This window comes from Teleopsis dalmanni, chromosome 2 (genome assembly GCF_002237135.1).
Source record: "Teleopsis dalmanni isolate 2A chromosome 2, ASM223713v2, whole genome shotgun sequence".
NCBI classification, from domain to species: domain Eukaryota; kingdom Metazoa; phylum Arthropoda; class Insecta; order Diptera; family Diopsidae; genus Teleopsis; species Teleopsis dalmanni.
This window is the reverse complement of record NC_051847.1, coordinates 113,206,307-113,226,275: the sequence shown is the minus strand read 5'-3', so window position 1 is coordinate 113,226,275 and position 19,969 is coordinate 113,206,307. Positions and strand designations below refer to the sequence as shown.

Below are 19,969 nucleotides of genomic sequence, written 5' to 3'. Positions count from 1 at the left end.
ATATTGAAAAGTTTGGTATTAATTCTGAACGAGGGAGCGCATATTTTTGAGTCCTATTGACCTAAGTCGTTGCCGCATGGAGTCAAGATTTGTTGTCGTCCTGATCTAAGGTACTTTCAATCAACTACCTCAACTCCCTTTTCCCCACTTACCTTTTTTTCCTACATATTTCTTTAGCCTTTCCATTCATCCTATCCTATCGGTTATGTATGTCTTTTTTTTTTTTTTTTTTTTGTTCGTGACGTCAAGGTTTTCTGGCAGCCAGAAGCGTTACATCAACTACATATATTTTTTAAAGTTAATAAACAATTTGTATGAATTATGTTCAATTTACAATAGTTTTATACTAAATCAAGACTTCTCACAATTTTTTAATTCAATTTTCTAGTTTTACTTGTTTAGTGAACTCTCCTCATATATGTTTTAAAATAATATATTTCTACTGCGTATATTATAATTTAACTATAGTTTTAATTTTAAACCTTTGAAAGACTCAAAGGTCTTGATAAAATCGAATTGATTATTATGATATCAACAAAATGTAATTAATGAAATTAAAAATGATAATGGCTCAAATCCAATGTTTATTTAAAATTTTAATATATTAGTAATTCCGTGTTTATAAGTTATTAAATATCAATATGATAAGCCTCTACCACTGTGATATCTGTCGGGCTTCACAAAAATGTAAAATTGCGCACTTGACAAACAACGATTGGTTACATAAGTGAGTTTTTTGGCAACAGCCAGACGCACAAGTGAGGTGATATTTCTCGAGTGGAAACACGAGATAAGATTTTATTGAATTTCTAAAAAATTTCATTCTGCTTTTACATTTTTACGATACATACGACTTCATGAAATATTTGTAATTAATAAAAGTTTATTGTAGCTGGATGCTTAATAATTTCTGAAAAACTATTTAAAGTTATAATGCATCTGTTCATCTCAATATGTGTATTAACAGATACTCAGTTATCTCTTAATACACATTAAGATCATAATCAACGATCTCATTTCAGTCCAGAGTCCTTTTTTTAAATCTCTCTCTATAAGTATACATTTGTAGTTATTTTTCTGTGTACATATATAATTTTTTAATTTTTTCCTCCGTTGAGATATTTATTCTATCGCCTCCACAGATATTGTTCTGTAGCTAGAATTTTTTGTTCTACAAGATTTTGTTCAAATGAAACCAAAAATATTTTCCAGTCTTACAATGCATTTAAACTTAAACAGGTACTTAAACAAAGTAAACGCATTCAAATTATGGATAGAATTCACATATTATCCACTTTCTAAAATACCATATAACCCATGAAACAGAACAACCCATGAAAAATTAAATTGTGTCTATTATTTAATGACAATGATTTTTATTTCACACACACACAATCGAATTCTTCTGAGATTCACATTTTTGTTATATCTTAAAACCAAATCAGAAAACCAACATTTTTAAAAGAATGTTCTCTAAAAAATTATTACTTCGCTTCATTTTCGAACTTTTTATTTCTTAATTTCTGGTACTTTTACTTTCCGTTTGATGGCCTTTACAAAGATGGATAGGGTTCGAGGTGCGACTACAATAATAACTGCTCCTTTAAAGTCTTAATTCTACAAAGAACATGTTTGTCGTTTAAAATTGAAATGTAAGAATGAAATGATATATACTACATAAATAGGTATTGTTTTTTTTAAAACATCTTTATTGCGAACCATTGACTAGATCAAGATAACATTAAAATTAGATAAAAGAATACATATATAATAACATCCCCGTAAAATTAATATTGTTGTCATAATACAATTTTCATTATATCTCTTGTATTGATCTAATTCTAAGATGGGTAAGACGAACATTACCTAAATGATTGATTTATCAATAAATAGTATTCTTTTTAACTGATGTAAGCTTTTACAACTATGGAATGGTTTCCGCACAAATGTATTATTTTTTATGTGTTCTCTTCTTAAGTTAAGGAGATTCTTATTTTTGTTTGTTAATCTTTCTCTTTGGCCTTCCATTTTATTCGAATTTTTTAACTGTCTCTCTTCTTGAATTTTTGTTAGTTTTGTAGAGTATTTTCGTTATCGAAGACACTCCATAAATTCACCTCCTATGGGTTAATTTGCTATACTATGGTCTTGTCTCTACTATTTTTTATAGAACTGTAGCTTAGTTTAAATGGCTATGTATCTCTTGCCAAAGTGAATTTTATAGATTGCATATCTTGATAGAAATATTAAATTACTTATTTACTTATCAACTAGTCAATAATATACTCTTTTTTTAATCTTAACTTAATTTATAATTAACATTTTTCGAAGGTGAGATAGTCAATCTAAGTATCTGCATGTTGCATTTTGCATTATCACGCATTCTAAGCTGATAAAGTTTATTTAATTACTGATATAAGCAATAGTAGATTTGATTTATGATCGTGATATACAAAATTTAGTATACAATACTATTATATTTATTTTTTAGGTTAAATTATATTGTAATTTAAGTATATAAGTTAATTTACATACGTTAACTTATTTATCTACACCCTGTAAACAAATTGAATTATTTTAAATCTAAAAACTAACAATTCAAAGAAAACCGTAGAGTCATAAAAATGTATAAAGTAATTAGGTATTTTCGGATTTTTATTTATTTATTTAAATTGTTCATTAAATAAATAAAGAGTTTTTAATTAGTTGAACGTAGCGTCACGTAACAACAAATAAATTATAGGTCATAATCTCTTGAAAGTGTGTAACATATGTGCAGCTTTGTGATAAGAAATTAGTGAAAAAATTAATTTTTGGGAGAATTTTAAGAAATTTTATTTAAAAAATATGATGAAGTTTTGATACTCGTAGCTTTCTTTATTACCGCATCATTCTTAATCTTAAGAATAAGAACCCAGTGTGGATCAATACTTCTACACATACCGTGCTTCTGCAATATGCATGATTAAGGGCTTTGATGTCGTCTGCTTGATTCCATCCAGCTACCCAGCTATGTTTAGCTGACATTTAGTGTAACAAATGTGGATAATGGCAAGTTCAAATTCATCCCAATTGGTTTAGAATTGATATAATTTGCGTGGAAACTGATAGTTCTAATATATGTTTTTATAAACAAAACACATTTTTAAAAAAATTTTAACTAAATTTTGATGTTGAGTACTATAATTTTTATTATGTAGCGCTAATAAAAACTTTGTAGATCAGATCGAATTTAACTATAGCCACAATATACAAAATTGTATTAGTAATGTTATATTATTTATATTATTATATTATATTATATTATATTATATTATATTATATTATATTATATTATATATTATATTATTATATATATTATATTATTATATTATATATTATTATATATATTATATATTATATATTATATTATATATATTATATATTATATATTATATTATATATATATTATATATTATATATTATATTATATATATTATATTATAATATTATATATTTTATTATATATTATTATATTATATATATTATATTATATATATTATAATATTATATATTATATTATATATATTATATATTATATATTATATTATATTTTTTATAATATATTATTATATTATATTATATTATATTATATTATATTATATTATATTATATTATATTATATTATATTATATTATGTTGAAACTGTTTTGAGCTAGTGCACTTAAGCACTTATACTCTTTTTAACTCGAGATTTCTTCAAAACCCCTCTCTACACCTTGACTAGATTATTGTTTATCACTTCATCAGACTAAGCAATAATTGACTTCAGATCTGCATACCTCCCCGAAGAGCCTGTAACCATTCTGAGATTTGATAACGTGGTGTTGGTAAGTCTGTCAGATTTCACAAATAATAATTTCAGGACTCTTTCCTTTATGTATTTTTTGGTGGGATCAATCTTGATGTCCCTGAGGATGTCATTCGTTTTAATGTACCATGGAACTTTGAAAAGTCTTCTCAGAGCCTGGCTTTGTGCAATTTCTAGCTGGTGAATAGTAGTGTTTGAAGCTTTGCTAAACGCTACACAACCATATAGAAGTGACGGACGAATTATTTGGTTATATATCAGTTTCCTGTTCTTAGCATTGAGATTTTCATTTCTGAATAGCGGTTGGAGATAATGAAGAATTTTGGCACAGCTAATTCTTTTCAGTTGAACATGTTAAAGCCATGTGTTTTTGAATATTGTTAATAAAATAGAATTTATCGGTTTAAATCGAGTTATTACTGCAAAGCAATATATTCCCATATTATCCTGTTTTTGTAGGATAATATATTTCGAATATATATATAAACATACGTTACAAATTTAGTGAAAGCTGAATAGCTGAAATTAAATCGAATATCGTTGTCAACAATATTAACGAACCTATGTATTTATTTAAATGAAAGAACATAATCTGTAAGACTCTTCATAGAAAATAATTATTAAGTTAGTATGAAGGGTATTTAAGCAGAGCCTGATTATGCCATTTTCTTGAATTGAGTACTCTTAAGAACAATAAGTATTTTATTTATATACATACATATGTATTACAAATCCGTCTAATCTAACAATATAATTTATTTATATAATTAGAACACAACTCTAAATTTTTTGTACTTTTTGTTTTTGGCAATAAAACCCGTGATTTCCTATGTCTTGAACAATCTGCTCACATATAATAAAGCAAATTCTTCAAAGATTAGATAGAATATTTATTCTATACTATATAATTTTATTAATGAATTTATTTATCTAAAATTTACTTTGTGGATGGATTCTATGCGAAAATAACTTAGGCAAAAAATGTCCAAAACAGATATTAAAAATATCTGCAAATATTTAACGTAACATTAATAAGGCAATAAATTATTACTTTAAAGATGAATTCTAAGAACAGTCTGATAACAAGCCACCTTTATATGAACCCATTGCATATCTCAGCTAATATATCGATTTAACATAACATAGAAAAAAAAAACGGTTCCATAATATGTATAATGAAGTATCAGAAGCTGAAGCAGAACCTGCTGTGCTATTTACCTCGGGTCAAAGTCATGACCAGGTTTTCCTGGCAAAAAGCAGTAACCTTTTTGTATATTTAAATTGATAAACAACTTTAATCTTGTCTTTGTTGAAGACAAATATTAGGTATATTCATATTATCACCTGTCAATCTTCAAGTTTCAGCAACTGAATTTCGTTCTTTATTTTTTATTTGCTATTCATAATTATGAATTTCATTGAATAAATACCATTTCATATATGTATTTCATATAATATATATTATTTTATATATACATATATAGGCTATACGTGGTGTGATGACATTTTTATGTTGATATTTTTATGTTAACATTTTTATTCCACTTAAATTTCAGCACTGTTCAGAATTTCTTTAGAGTACTGATTGTACTCCGACCTTAACAGAAGGATTTTCGTTGACGAACAATACTCCATTACACGATTAGATTAGTTATAAACTATTCGATGTTAATAGTTAAATATAACAGTTTTTTATATTACTATATTTAAGCTAGGGGGTATTTTTGAAAGAGTGCTATAAATTTTCAAAGTTTTTGTTCAAGATGTCTAGTACGCCAACAAAAGGTGTTACAGGGATGAAACTAGTGATGATCTAAAGTTCTAAATCCAGATTTATCTTTTACAGGTTCGATCGTCTTTTACTAAGCAGCATTATAAAAGTACTTTACTATACTGGGCCTCATAACCAGAATACAGGAAAAATTCTGCTCTCTCCATTATTATTCCCTATTTGCTAGGCTTTTACAATACCAGAGAGCCTCAACTCGAGCTACACAAAGAGCAGCAATGAAAGATAATACTTTACAATAAATAATATGACATCAGAGGAGTGAAAAAGACGAATATTTTTGGCAAAATTAAAAAGAAAATAATCTATAAATTATATTTAATCACTAATATTCCATTATTTATTAAGTACCAGTAGATTTTTATCTCAAAGATACTCCAGTGGAATTTCTTATGAAAGTTAAACCTTAATTTCATATTCGCTTATTAAGGTGATATCACGTGAAAAAAGTCGACGTCATGCATATTCTGAACTGGTTATCGTCTATTAAAAATTTTTATGTGTTCAGAGCCTTACATACATAAGTATAAGTCTTTCCCTGCTAATTTCTGCGTATTATCGTATTGCTATGCTTATTTTTATGTACTTTGAACCAATAATGACTAATGAGAAAATTTTTACTTTTTTCATGTAAAAATAGATAAATTAAAGAAGAACCTTTTATGTGAGAAATTTCATAATATTGAGAAATAAAAAATATGAAATAAAAACATTAGTTTTTAGTACGATAAGATTTTCATTTATTAAAAACATTTATTTTTAACGATTTTCTAATACTAATAGTAATACTAATAGAGTATTTATTCAGAATTTCAGAAAATTCATATTTAATTTTAAAACAAATTAAATTATCCGTTAATTAATTATTTTTTTATACATAAATTACATATGTCTTATTTCTAATGAGATTTTATATACATACAATAAATAAATTATTTATTTTTTTTTTTTTTGACTAATATTTAAATATCTTATTTACTATTCTTCGAGTCTTCGGTTGGCAGCCTTTGGTTCATATTTTTCAATTTTGTTACTATTCAATGCGGGTTGCAGTTGTAATGATCTGTTTGATCCAATCTGTGAAAGCCGATACACGGACAAATACAGATGGTGCATTTTTCTGACCGCAAGGTATTTTGCCCCAAGACACAATGCCAATAACGGTGTATGTCTTATCAAAAAACGTGCAACATTCTTGTATAAGCGGGCCGCCAGAATCTGCTGTGCATATGCTAACACCGCCACTTAAAGGGCCAGTGCACAAATTAGTTTCGTGTAGTGAGAATCCCTGTGCTTCCAACACTTTTTCACATAGTTCCAAATCTAATATTGGCATGTTAGCTTCTTGCAGTTTATGTGGATAGTTAGGAACCGCAGTCATGGATACATTACCCCAACCGTACAGTGTGCCATAACCTTCAGGTTGTTCATTTTGTGTAGGCAGTTGTGCAGCTTCCACATATTTGTTGAATTGTAATGGTGATTTAGTGTAGATTAATGCAATGTCGTATGGATTGACACCACCTAAATACAATTCATGCACGACGTAATAATCGATATGACGCATTTGCACATGTTCTTGTTCCTCTGTTGCATGTATGTCATGTGAACCCGCAACAATAACAGAGTTTTCAACTACTTGCCTCGAACTGAGGCAGTGAGCTGCCGTTAATATCCAATGTTCATTGATTATAGTCCCGGCGCAGTAATGTACAAGGCCTTGGTCTGGTGTCATTAATTGTATTGATACAGTGTAAGGTGCTGAGTGTGGCATCGCTTCACGTTTCGCTAAGAACTCCTTTGACCATTCCGTTTGCCTTTGACCATCGTGTGATAAACGATTTTGCATAAATCCATAAGTTACCCTTGGTGAAGTGCCAGCAAGAGGGATTTTTCTTGCCGGCAGTGGTACATTTGTAGCCAGTACCACCATTAGTGTTAAAATTATTGTTAGTAATATTATATATATGCATTTACAAAACGATAACATGTCTTCTTTGTTTATACACGCGCAAGTGTCCGTTTTTCAGTTTTTTCTTTATCGACAATTTCTAAATACTTTATTTTCACTTTTTTGATTAGCAACTTTTTGCTTCACTAGTTTTCCGTATTCCTTTGCTGTGTGAATGTCTTTTTACTTTTAGCTTAACTGCTTATAACTCTCACCTATTTATAGCCAAAGGAACCTTATCTCTATATTTTAACTCAATACTACGCTCTTCGTTGCGGACACGAAGCTCTACGGTATACGAGCAGTCGAGCAGTCGTGAGACCATGCGAATTATGAACATATGAACGAATTTCTTTTTCCCAGTAAAAAATTTTATCGGTTAAGATACTTTTATTAACTTCTTTTACTTTTATTGAGACGATCTATATAATTTAAAAAGCTTACTCATTGCGCAAATTTTATAGCGTCTCTATACCTATTTTGGGCAAAAAACTCGCCTCTACATGCTTAGTACATGAGTAGCGCATTGCATGAAATTCCAAAGTGTTGAGACAAGCACACCTGACGCCTGCGACAATGTTCTCAGCTACGTTCAACATCGCCACTAGGTGCTTCCCATAAGCGCAAGTAATTAACAAATTAATTCTTTATCAGTACCCCACCGCTCCATCACTCATTTTCCGAATTTCAGTTATTCGCGAGTGATTCCCTAGACAACATACATGATACATGCCATACATACCTGCATACAACCAATCAACCAATCAACCAATAAAGATATGGACGGACCTTTGTTATCTATCTAAGTTTTTAGTCACACGTTTTTTTTATCTCCTCAATTAGAAAATTATGATTTAGAACGTTTCCCAGTCACTTGAACTTTTATCATTATCACACACATGAGAATTTTTAAATAATAATAATTTATTAAAAGAGGCAACACGCAAAAACTTTTAATCAGAATTTTTGCTGAGACATTGATTAAAATCGCAATAATTGTGTCAGTTTGTATTAGATATAACATTAGGAGCATTTAAACAGGCATTAACATGTTTAATGAGGGCCCATTAATGTTTACATCTAAGTGCGAGTAGCGCAATTAACTGTTTTTATGAAATTGCCTGATTTTTTTATGATAGTATTTGCAATGCCATATTATTGAATTAAATGATTTATTCAATTGGTTTCTCCATTGGTTATATAGAAATGGAGGTAATAAAAACAAAATTTTTATCGTTACCAATCTATTCTAACTTTAAAATTTGATATTGGTTGATATGCAAATACAGATTCTTTATGTTTTTCAAACAGTTTCAACTATGTTTATTTGACAATGTTTTCTGCTCTCTAGAAATAATTTTCAATAATGACAATATATCGTAAGATATTCTAATTCTTAATTCCGGGACTAGGGTCCAAGCAGTACACAGTTCTGAAATCCGGTGTTTGCGAACAAATTCCAATATAAATTCTCACTCTAACTGTACAGTTAGAGTACAGTCGTATATCTTTTTATTTACTTCTTTTATGAACATTTTTTTAACATTAAAAATAATTTTACGGCAGAATTTTTTTTTATTTTTAATCCATGATTTTCGTGCAGTTAACGTACTTTTTTACTTTTTTGGTGCGGTTATCTGGCGCTTGAACTTTCGTGTAATTTATTTATTTTACTTTTTTTTAGACGCACAGCTTCTTCAATTAATTATTATTATTTAATAAAAAATTATATTCTAGCAGGATCATTACAAGTTACAGTGTAACTTACAAGTTTCATAGTGTAAACTGCAAATCGAAATAACATTTCATAGTGTCCGTTTTCCCTAGTGGGGCACAGGGCCGCAAAACTCCAAAACGAAATAACATTTATTTGTAATTCATTAATGACAGAGATCTATATTGATCTGATTATATTAAAAAATATATTTAAAAACTGATTATTCGTAAGATAGCGAAACAGTATTTTTACCAATAAATTGAGCCTTCTTAAATTCAAAGGAAACAAAATTTTATATACTCGTAATCACAGTAACGATAAAATATTACATCTTATTAATTTTGTCTTATTAACATATGTATGTATGAAATTTTATGCAATATATACATGTTCTAACCTGTTGCAGAACAAGGCTTGAATTCCATGAAACGTTTGAAAAAAAGGCTGTTAAGAACATATTCTCCACAAATATACTCAGCAGTTTATATCACAAGAGTCGTATACAATAAAACAAACAGTAGATGTTATGTGGAGAGATATTGGCAACAATTATATCCCGATTTCAGTTGTTTAACCCACTGAATCATGTGGCCGGTATATTGGAAACTTTGTGGAAGAAAAACTTGTGGGTATGCATCCAGCACACCACATTTGCTTCGTGCTGAAAATGTAGGATTTTCCGATAACATTGCCGTTTCTCGTTTTGTTAACATTTTATTAAAATCTACATCGTTATTACAGAGTATCTGAAAACATTAAGATCACTTTTGCCAAACATTAACAAATGTATTACTTTAGCGAAAAAAGTACATTTAAAGTACTTTTTATCTTTCCAAGTCTCTATTAATTAAAAATTAATCATAATTCCTTGCCACCAAGTCCACCGACAAGAAGTATTTTGTTTTTTGAATTGATAAAATAAGCCTGCTGTCACTTCAGATCCAATAACTCTAAGTGTTATTAAATTTTACAATATATCAGTGATCTTAAGATCTACAGAGATCTCAAAGAGAAAAATAAATGGATTATAATTTTGATTTTGAATGATGGCATTCATTGAACGACATTGAGTCTATTTTGGTTTACTTTATATAACTTCAGTAATCTGGTGCATATTTGGATGATATTGATTAAAGCAAAATATTTTCTCATTGCTAATGCTGTAAGGCTCCAAATATTTGGAAATCTTTGCGTCGAGATAATTATTTTTATATAACCTCTGAATTAATTAAAAACAGTTCATGATAAGATAGTGCTTTTTAAAAATTATTTTCATTAATGAATCTTTTTATTTAAGGACACATAATGAAATGTCTGAGGCTTCAATTCTATATAACAGTGTTTACAAAAACTTACGAGAATAAAATAGTGATGTACACATCAGAAAAATTCACATTCCAAAGTCCAAACTGATAACTATTAAACATTTTTAAGTCCCTACTCATCATTTATTTATTTTTCTTATTAAAGCCAATTTTCAAAATTTTTTAATATACTGATAATATTACTAATGAATGTAGTTACGTGTAATCGGAAGCGGTATTTCTACATATCAGTAGTATGAGCAATTGATTTTTTTTTAAATGTCTCCAAGTTATTTATAGCAACAACTCACATTGATTTATAATGAAATAATAATATTCGTGTAAGTTACACTTTTACACTTCAATTTGACTTGAACATAATTTCATCGCAATAATACATAATAATAGAAACCCATAAAATTTGTTAAGTTTATTAAATGTTATAGACGCATAACATTAGTTAGATCTAGAAAACAGAATAATGCTCATGCTATAATGCAATATTAGGACCTTTTCACAACGTCTTTATTCTTGAAATAATTATATATAATTGCAACCTACATATATATAATTTCAAACTACAGTATAATCCATTTCATTTAATTTTTAATTTAAAATATATAAAACTTAATTAACATGCCTATATTCCATATGCCATAAAGTGTATATTTAGATGCCAACAATATTATTCGTTGCGTTTCTTGGGTGTACTTTTGCGCACAACAACTAAGAACCGAAAACGTATATTGTCGTTCCTTTCCACTCGTTTATTGATGCAGTGTTTTAGGCCATACAGTGTATTACATTGGACTGCATCATGCAATACACTACTGCTTTCTGCTAACCAACCAATAATTCTAGTGTTGTTGACAGGTAATATAATAATAATGTGTTTGATTTTGTAATGATTTGTTTGTACAAGTCTAAGAATTGCCCCTTTTACAAATTTGCTATGCAAATAACCTGGTCGAAAAACATATCTGTATTTTTTTTAAATCAAGTAATCAAGAAATTAACATATAAATTTGAAATAAACAAATAGGGAGACACTTTCACATTTTCCGATGGTCAAAGTCCATATCGGTGACATACTAAACTTCGCTCATTTCCGAACATTTGAGAAATTTAATTCCTGTTTTTAACCATTCTATTGAAAGGCACAAAACAGTTTCTTAGAAAGTTTTATAATCTTAAAAATATTTTCATTGCGAGTCCTTGTGGTAATCTAAAAAATTCTTAAATGCTTTATACGCAGAAGTATATTCAAAACTGAAGTCAGGTGGATCATACTATATATAGCAGCATATAGCGAAAAACGGCAAAGAACATCATTCATGTGCACATATAATTCGCGTTTAGACGGTGGTTTTGGATACATTTATTCCGATTTTTGCCATGTACCTTTTTAAATAGTATATACTCTAAAGCTATTATTCTTAACTTGGTGTTACACAATGATGTATCATAGAATTTCAATTCCAAAGAAATTTGTGTAATTTTCGAATTTCTAAATAGGCTTTGAAATTTCGAGAAAATATTAGATAGTAAATTTAAATATTAAAATATTGTAAAAAAAAATTTTATTTCTTCACTTAGTTTCGAAAATTCATAGCTTCAAAATTTTCGAGTGAACACTCCAGATCTTTTTGGTACTGATCTCAACATAGCTTTATTGCAATATATATTCCAAAATGAAGTAAGTGTAATAGAGTGCCTTAACTGTAATGCTATATAAATTAACATCCTTAAATTCTGTTATAGTGGAATTATCTGCGAGGTTCCTGACGAAGTAGTGCTTGGAATAGATGCCAATTGTTGCATTTCTAACATAGCCAGCAACTTTGGTTCCGTAACCAGAGCTCTCCAGCCATACACATGCGCTGGTTCATTGGAGTGTTTTCCAAACTACAGCTGCTGTCCATCTGCCCCCATGTCACACTGTAATGGAATGCGAAATTGTACTACAATGCCTTTCAAATCAGGTTTGGATTCGTGTCGTAGGCCAAAGTTTTCCTATGTCCCGCAATGCAATTATGGGCCTCGGCCGCTACTACGCCGACCAAGCAGTTTAAAATTTAATGGATTAGCTGAATGTCAAACCGTCAATACCATGTCGTATATGCCACCAACGCCATACACTTGTTATCCAATGAATGGCAGAAATCGAGCAAACTTCTAAACTAGATGTTAATTTATTTTGGTTTAAAAGTAATTAACATATAACTTGTGCATGGCTATCAATAAACTGGAGTTTCCCTTCATTAGTTTTTTTTTGGTTTACATTTTAAAAATTTAAAATAAAATATAAATTTGGATTGTTCAAGTTCGGTCTTTTATTAACACATTAAATAATATACTTGTACATACTGAAGGTTGTATCCAATAATCATGAGATCTGCACACTCCAGTCAATATAAATTAGTAAACTGCGAATACTCTTTTATGGCGTTATGATGTTTCAGAACTAAAAAAATACTTGAAGTGATATAGTTACTACTACATATTATTATTATGAACTATTAATTTTCTCTTGCTTAATGTCTTAAGTCATTAATATTGTTTAGTAATTAATTGGCAATATCTTCTGTAGCATTCTGGCAATTAAAGACTCAACAATAAAATTATTTCATTTTTAATATAAAAGTGATGAGTTATAAAGCTTAAACAATTTTTTGGTTTCTTGTTACCATCCTCAAGGTTTGACCTCAACAACTTCTTCACCCCCCAAGGTCGAAAACTTGGATTACCTTAACAATATATCCCAAACCTTTTCTATATCACCTTTTGCAAGGCAAACCACAAACTGACTGGATTAGTAGCACTTCTAAAAGCATATATATTTTAAAAGCTATTACTCAACGTATTCTCATAATACGAGTAATTTACATTGATTTTCTCCAATATGTCAACTTTAATTTTAAAACTATAGTAGGCCTTAATAATGTGTTATCTTTGAACTTACGTTTATTCAAAAACGTGATGCATATAATAATATAAGATTTAAAAATATTTAAAAATAGTATTCAGATGAATGTCAAAAAATTAATTTCGAATAAATTTAAATTTTTGTCCTCTGTGCATTGTGCTTGCTTATTAGTTATCTAAATTTATATTTTATAACTTCTATTAGTAAAAATTTTTAATTTGGCAAACGCATAAGAGTTTGCATAAAGTGGTCAACATGTGCGAGTGAGTATTATATAATATGTATATGTATCTTTCCTTCTAAAAATCTGTCCTGTTTTTCGATATTCCTACAACAGTCAGGGGCTTTGTGACATTCCCGGGGATTGTTTAGCAAATGCCCCAACTAACTGTGGGCTAGACGCTGGAATGAGTTGCCCAACTGGCTGTCAATTACCATGTGATCCATGTTCATTACCTCCGCAATATGTACCATGTTCACCAGGTGCACAATGTAATCTTCCTTGTGATTGTGGTGATTACTCCAGCTGTTGCTATCAGCAACCACCACGCACCCTACCAATACGTCCTGTTGCCACTATAATGCGCTCAACGGCTCCATTAGAAACAGAAACGATTTATAAGCGCTCTTATTATGGTAATTGTGGCGATTGTTTCAGGGCTAAGCCGGTATTGCCTTGTCACAACTTACAACCCAATAAAGCCCCTATGGAAAGATGCACAGTGCAAAAACTTTCATACATGCCACCTTGTGCATATATGCGTTCTGCACCAATTCGACCCAAAGATAATGGAATGCGCTTTAACGGACCACTTTATGCAATGACTTCACAGAAACATGATTACGTAGCCAAATGCTATAGTAAACGAGACCCTATTCGCCCAAGAGGAAACGGATGGAAAGTTTGTGCTCCTTTAGAAAGTTGCACTATTAATCGGCTCTCCTACATGCCAAATGATGTATGTCGGAATCCACCACCACAGCCGATAAAACAACCTAATAATTTTAATCCTTTTACTGGTGCGGTCGAAAATTGCACAGTGCAGAAACTGAGTTATATGCCAGTTTGTATACCACCGAAAGACCCAATGCCATGGGCTGACAAAATTCGTTGTATTCCACCTAAGTACGAGAACTTATGCACCACCTATAACTTGAGTTATATGCCAAATTGTAATCCTTCACGGATGGCACCCATACGCCCATTACCGGGCTTAAAATGTTTGGGTAATGATAGCGGTGATTGCAATACAGTTTATAAGCTTAGTTATATGCCGGTGGGTGGTTGTCGACCAACCCCAATACTGCCAATACCAGCCTTACAGTTACCAACTGGAAAAATGGAACAATGTACAGTACAAAAGGTAAGGAATTGATTTATACCATTTTTACCATATGGCATCATATAATAGTTGTATAAAATATATATGTATTGCTTTAGATTAAATAAAGCAATAAATTTTATTCTTTCTTTTGTGACAAAAAATATTATATAATAATTTATAAGCGGGCTAATTGGTCATTTAAATAAAAATAAAAAAACTGTCATTTATTATTTATATTTAAACCAAATTATAGTTTTTTATTTTATTTTATTTTATTTTATTTTTCAGTTTCCCTTAATCTGACTATTGAAGATAGTCGAAATAGTGGAAAATATCTTAATACAATAATTTGTTTTAAATATAAATATTAAATTATAGTTTATTTTTATTTTTATTTAAATGCCCAATTAACACACTCATAAAATATTATATTACTAAGGGACTATATTAATATCTTTGTTCTTTTAGTTATCATATCAACCTAATTATTGTTTGGGACGCGTTCAACCTATACGACCTAGAGAAAATTGTATTAAGCCCTCAGGACCTATATTTGGAATTACTACACAGAAACATGATTTCGGCCCTAAGCCGTTATGTCGACGCACTCCCATTAGACCACGATCACTGATATGTCGTTCTACTGGTGGTATGGAAAAATGTACTATAAATCGCTTATCCTACATGCCAGTGTGCGACTTTACTCGTCCACTTCCAATCAAACCAATACCAGGTGTCGTTAGTAATAAGGAACCACCAGAGAAGTGTACCACTTATAAATTGAGTTATATGCCAAACTGTGTATTACCAAAAGATCCCATGCCTTGGGCAGAGAAGGCGCCGTATATTAAACCATGCATACCCATGGAGAAATGCACAATACAAAAGCTGAGCTATGGCCCACCAGGAACTTTCTCTCGTTGTGGTGGTAAGATTCCCCATATCGTAGTTTATACAAGTCAATCATTTTCTTCTTTTTTCAGGCGTTTGTCCACAAAGCGATTCGTCGCCTTGTTACCCAAAAGCAGCAATCTGTTAAAGGAACCTATTTGTATCAAATGTTCAATTTGTTCACCTCTAATTTTTTTATGTGTAAAATTTTAAAACAATTATTAATGTTGAATTGAGCCAAAAGTCTAGTTTAGCTATACAACCAGTTCATTGAGTCACTTGTATCTTATAAAAAAATCTTGGAAACTTCTCAAAATTTATAAGTATTTCATCTATTAATAAAGGTTTTAAAGTTTTATATAAATAATTTTTTTTATTTTATTCCACATCATAAACGTTATTCTCATCACTACAACACTACGTCAATTGAATATGAACTCGTTTTGTGGCTTGTCTTTTCTTTTTATCTCGTTTTTTACGTTCTTGTGTGGCCTCTCGGAAAAGCTCTATTCCTTGCCTTTCCTCAATATCTCGTTGTAACATGCCTAAGCCATGCAAATTTATACCAATCGTATCACGCAATGCTAAAACGTCAGATTTTAGCGATTTTATCAAACTTTCTAGTAGAGGCTTCATTGCTTTTGAGCTTGTAATTGGTTTCATATGCACCTTAAAAAGAAATATGGTAACCTTACACAACAGTTCTATTTCATCATTACGTTTTGCAATTAACTGTGGTAGTCTGTCTAACAATTCGCAGACATTCGAAAAAGGTAGTATAAGTAAGGCCTCTTCCAAATCAGAAGCACGTATTCGACCTATAGTAGCTAGTAAGAAATCATCTGTATTTGTTACTTGTAAAGCGCGCAATAAGGGATGTATGTCGGGTTTATCTTCAGCATCAACGTCGTATTGGTTACATATCTCCAAACATTCCAAAATGGATTCAGCTGCTTTTTCAGAACCCACCGTTTTACGAGATGCTAATTTTAGACCTGGAAGTAGCGGTACTCCACTATCTTCACCAGTTGCTAGCTGCTGATTTTCCATTTCTTCACGTTCATCTTCTTGTACATCTTGCAAAACTAGAGGTTCATCGGTGCGTTGAAACACACGCAGTGTGCGATCTGAACCACACGTAACTAAATATTTGCCATTAGGACTCACAGCCAAATTGTACGCTTCTCCAATATGTCCTAAAACAAAACTTCATGTATAAAATCGGTGTTGATTAACCATTTCAAATAAAAACTTACCTGGTAATGTTAGAATTCTATCAAAACTATCTGCATCCCACTGTTTAATTTTCCCATCTTTACCACATGTGAAGAACATATGTGTTTTTGGTATAAATTGAATAGCCATTACAGAATCATCATGCGCAAAGAGTGATCGGTGGCAATCGCCAAAGTCTAGACCCCAAATTTTTACATTTCGATCAGCAGAACCCGTGACAATCAAATTGGAATCATATGATATATCTAAACACAACACTGGTAGTTTGTGTCCATATAATGATAGAAAAAACTTAAATGAATCCAAAAAAAATATCTTCACAGTAGAATCGAGCAAACCCACTGCTAAATATTTCATGTCAGGACTTAAACGCACGCATAAAACAGTTTCCTCCAGCTTAAGAGTATTCTTATGCAGCACAGATAAGACTTTTGCTTGTGTAGCATGTTCATCGTCTTCTGTATGATAGCTGTCAACAAGTTCAAATGTCCATACTTTAACCGTGGTGTCACTGCTTGCAGTAACGCAACCTTTTTGATCAGGTAAAACAACTAATGACCATAGCTCACTTTCATGCGCAGGAATTTCTTCTGTAATATCACCGGTACCTACATCAACTATCAACAGCTTCCCCGTTTTCATACCAAGAAGTGCATAGCGATCGCCAGGCACAAAAGTAGCGCAAAGTATATAATCTGAAGTGACTGTTCGTAAACATTGCATCGTCTCTCGATTCCAAAACTTAAATGATTCTGCCGCACCAGATCCAATAGCTAAAGAATCTGAACTAAAACAAACTGTGCGTACCTCGGATTGATGTCCAGCACGTGTTAGAGAACGCAGAAGTTTATAATTTTCTTTTATATTTTTCTTTTGATTTAAAAGCACATTCAAACTATACAGTTGTAAACTGTTATTTGCTAAACTGACAGCCACACGTAATTCGTTATTACTACCCAATATCACGTCAATTGATTTTATTTTTTGCTTTACTTTAATGCTCTCTAAACGTTTAATTTCATCGCTTAAACTTACTTCTTGCGATTGTATATTATCTGCTGATTTATTTGCCTTTTTTAAACGTTTAGCCAAACGCTTTTTAGCTTCATCATCGGTACAAATATAAAAACTTTCAATTAAATCATTAGTACCGTGACAACTAATAACACGCTCGCTCATATCAGTTACTAAGCTAACTGTACGTCCTTTGCCAGCACGCTGTATAACACCACAATTAGATACTGAAATAGGACTAATAGTGTCTTCATCATCGATTGATAAGCCTTCTACAGCTCTTTCCAAAGGCTGTGATTCTACATCGTGTTGTTTTAATCGATATACATTCATGCTACTTTCACCGCAACCAGCTACCATAAGCGTACCAACAAATGCAAGAGCCCACACTTCAGTTCGATTATCTACAATGGTTTTAAAACAAAACTGCGTGTCCAGATTCCAAAACTTTATCTGTGTATCTTTCGAACTGCTTATTACAATGTTTTGTTGACCAAATACTTGCAGAAAGTGACCGTCTGTAATGGAAGCATTGTGCCCAGTTAATCGCTGTTTACCTGCTTGTTCGACTATGTCAACCACTACTAATTCAGTGTCTAAACCACCGGACACTAAACGCATTCCTTCATTATCGTATCGTATGATGGACACAGCACTTTTATGCACAGCTAGTGAACAAATTGCTTGCAATGGTGAGTTTAAATCGAACACTTCAACCACACCATCTGCGTAGCCAATTGAAATATGCGTATTGTCTGGTGAAGAGCGTAATGCGGTTACTTCTATTTTGTCACGCCGAAAGGTAGCCACACGTTCACCCAACCTGTGCACAAAATATTTCAATGTTATATATAATGTCTGAATTTATACATGCATTCACCTTAAATCCCACACAATAGCATTTTCTGCCGCTCCTGTCAGGACATAGCGCCCTTCAATGCCATTGTAAACAACAAAGTTCACATTCGTACGCGCGCTCGTTATTATATTAAAACTATCTACGGGCCTATAGGCCAAATATTGTTTTGTTAAGCCCATGTTTTCATTAAATTTTAAAGATTTAATATATGGAGAATTATTCAAAATTCACTTAGCACGTGCTCCTCCGCTCTTCTGTCTGTATAATTCTCTGTTTTTGTTTATCTTCTTTGCGTTTACATTTCCTCATACATCAGTGTTGGTAACCGGTCAATTCATTAGCTACAATTTTGTTAATTCTAACAATGTTGGAAAGTGTAACTCATATTTAGCAATAAGCCCTAGACATTCAGTTAATGTCCACATATAAATGCTATATATATTAATTTTCTTATTTCATTTCTATTATTTTTAATTTAGATAATCCTTTCTAGCATAAAAGAAGTAATGTGAGAATATATGTACTATGTGAGAAATTTTAAAAAGTCACAATTTCCAATATTGCTCAATATAACGGTGGATTCTTGTAGAGTTCACTATTCTAAACGACTTTTATATGGCGTCGAATGACTGATTTGGATCAAAAATCAAATCAAACAAATGAGGAGCAAATGATTGATTTCTACATACAAAATATCATATGTGCAAATGAGATTACACTGGCACAATAGATCTCATTTTGTACAAATGGGTTCCAACGAGCTTCAAATGAGTTCCAAATATGTTCCAAATGCAAAATGAATACATTGAATATACCGTAAACAAAAGTTTTTCATACATTTTTGACAGTTTGAGAAACCTGTTTTTGACATATTTACAAAGAAAAGGTAAACAAATATTTGATGGTTACATTTCATTGAAAACGAAGCACCTCTTTTTGAAATTTATTTTTCCCAAAAAGCACTTAATCGAAGCTAAAAATAAGTTTTCAGTTTCTATTGTAATTAGTGTTATATCCCAGCGGGACTTTCAGCGCTGAGGGAATCGATTCCCTCAGCGCTGAATGGTAATGCCTAGCGCTGATTATTCAAATGAAACTCCTAATTAC

General features: G+C 30.9%; 4 protein-coding genes across 4 annotated transcripts; 2 read left to right on the top strand and 2 right to left on the bottom strand.

Moving 5' to 3' along the window:
* Positions 1 to 6,595: 6,595 nt before the first annotated feature.
* On the bottom strand, positions 6,596 to 7,762 carry LOC119686112 (chymotrypsinogen A-like). Its single transcript, XM_038100577.1, has one exon. The coding sequence runs from the start codon at positions 7,627 to 7,629 to the stop codon at positions 6,673 to 6,675; it is 957 nt and encodes a 318-aa protein (XP_037956505.1). The 5' UTR covers positions 7,630 to 7,762; the 3' UTR covers positions 6,596 to 6,672.
* A 4,422-nt stretch (positions 7,763 to 12,184) lies between these two features.
* LOC119686111 lies at positions 12,185 to 12,875 on the top strand. The gene is made up of 2 exons (XM_038100576.1): positions 12,185 to 12,307; positions 12,373 to 12,875. Exons 1-2 carry the CDS (start codon positions 12,303 to 12,305, stop codon positions 12,788 to 12,790), a joined length of 423 nt encoding a protein of 140 aa, XP_037956504.1. The 5' UTR covers positions 12,185 to 12,302; the 3' UTR covers positions 12,791 to 12,875.
* A 756-nt stretch (positions 12,876 to 13,631) lies between these two features.
* LOC119686110 (stabilizer of axonemal microtubules 1) lies at positions 13,632 to 15,997 on the top strand. The gene is made up of 4 exons (XM_038100575.1): positions 13,632 to 13,800; positions 13,875 to 14,901; positions 15,331 to 15,790; positions 15,846 to 15,997. Exons 1-4 carry the CDS (start codon positions 13,793 to 13,795, stop codon positions 15,899 to 15,901), a joined length of 1,551 nt encoding a protein of 516 aa, XP_037956503.1. The 5' UTR covers positions 13,632 to 13,792; the 3' UTR covers positions 15,902 to 15,997.
* Positions 15,998 to 16,098: 101 nt separating this feature from the next.
* Positions 16,099 to 19,171, bottom strand: LOC119686109 (WD repeat-containing protein 3-like). The gene is made up of 3 exons (XM_038100574.1): positions 18,884 to 19,171; positions 17,010 to 18,826; positions 16,099 to 16,949 (listed from the first exon to the last, which is right to left on the bottom strand). Exons 1-3 carry the CDS (start codon positions 19,039 to 19,041, stop codon positions 16,171 to 16,173), a joined length of 2,754 nt encoding a protein of 917 aa, XP_037956502.1. The 5' UTR covers positions 19,042 to 19,171; the 3' UTR covers positions 16,099 to 16,170.
* Positions 19,172 to 19,969: the final 798 nt, after the last annotated feature.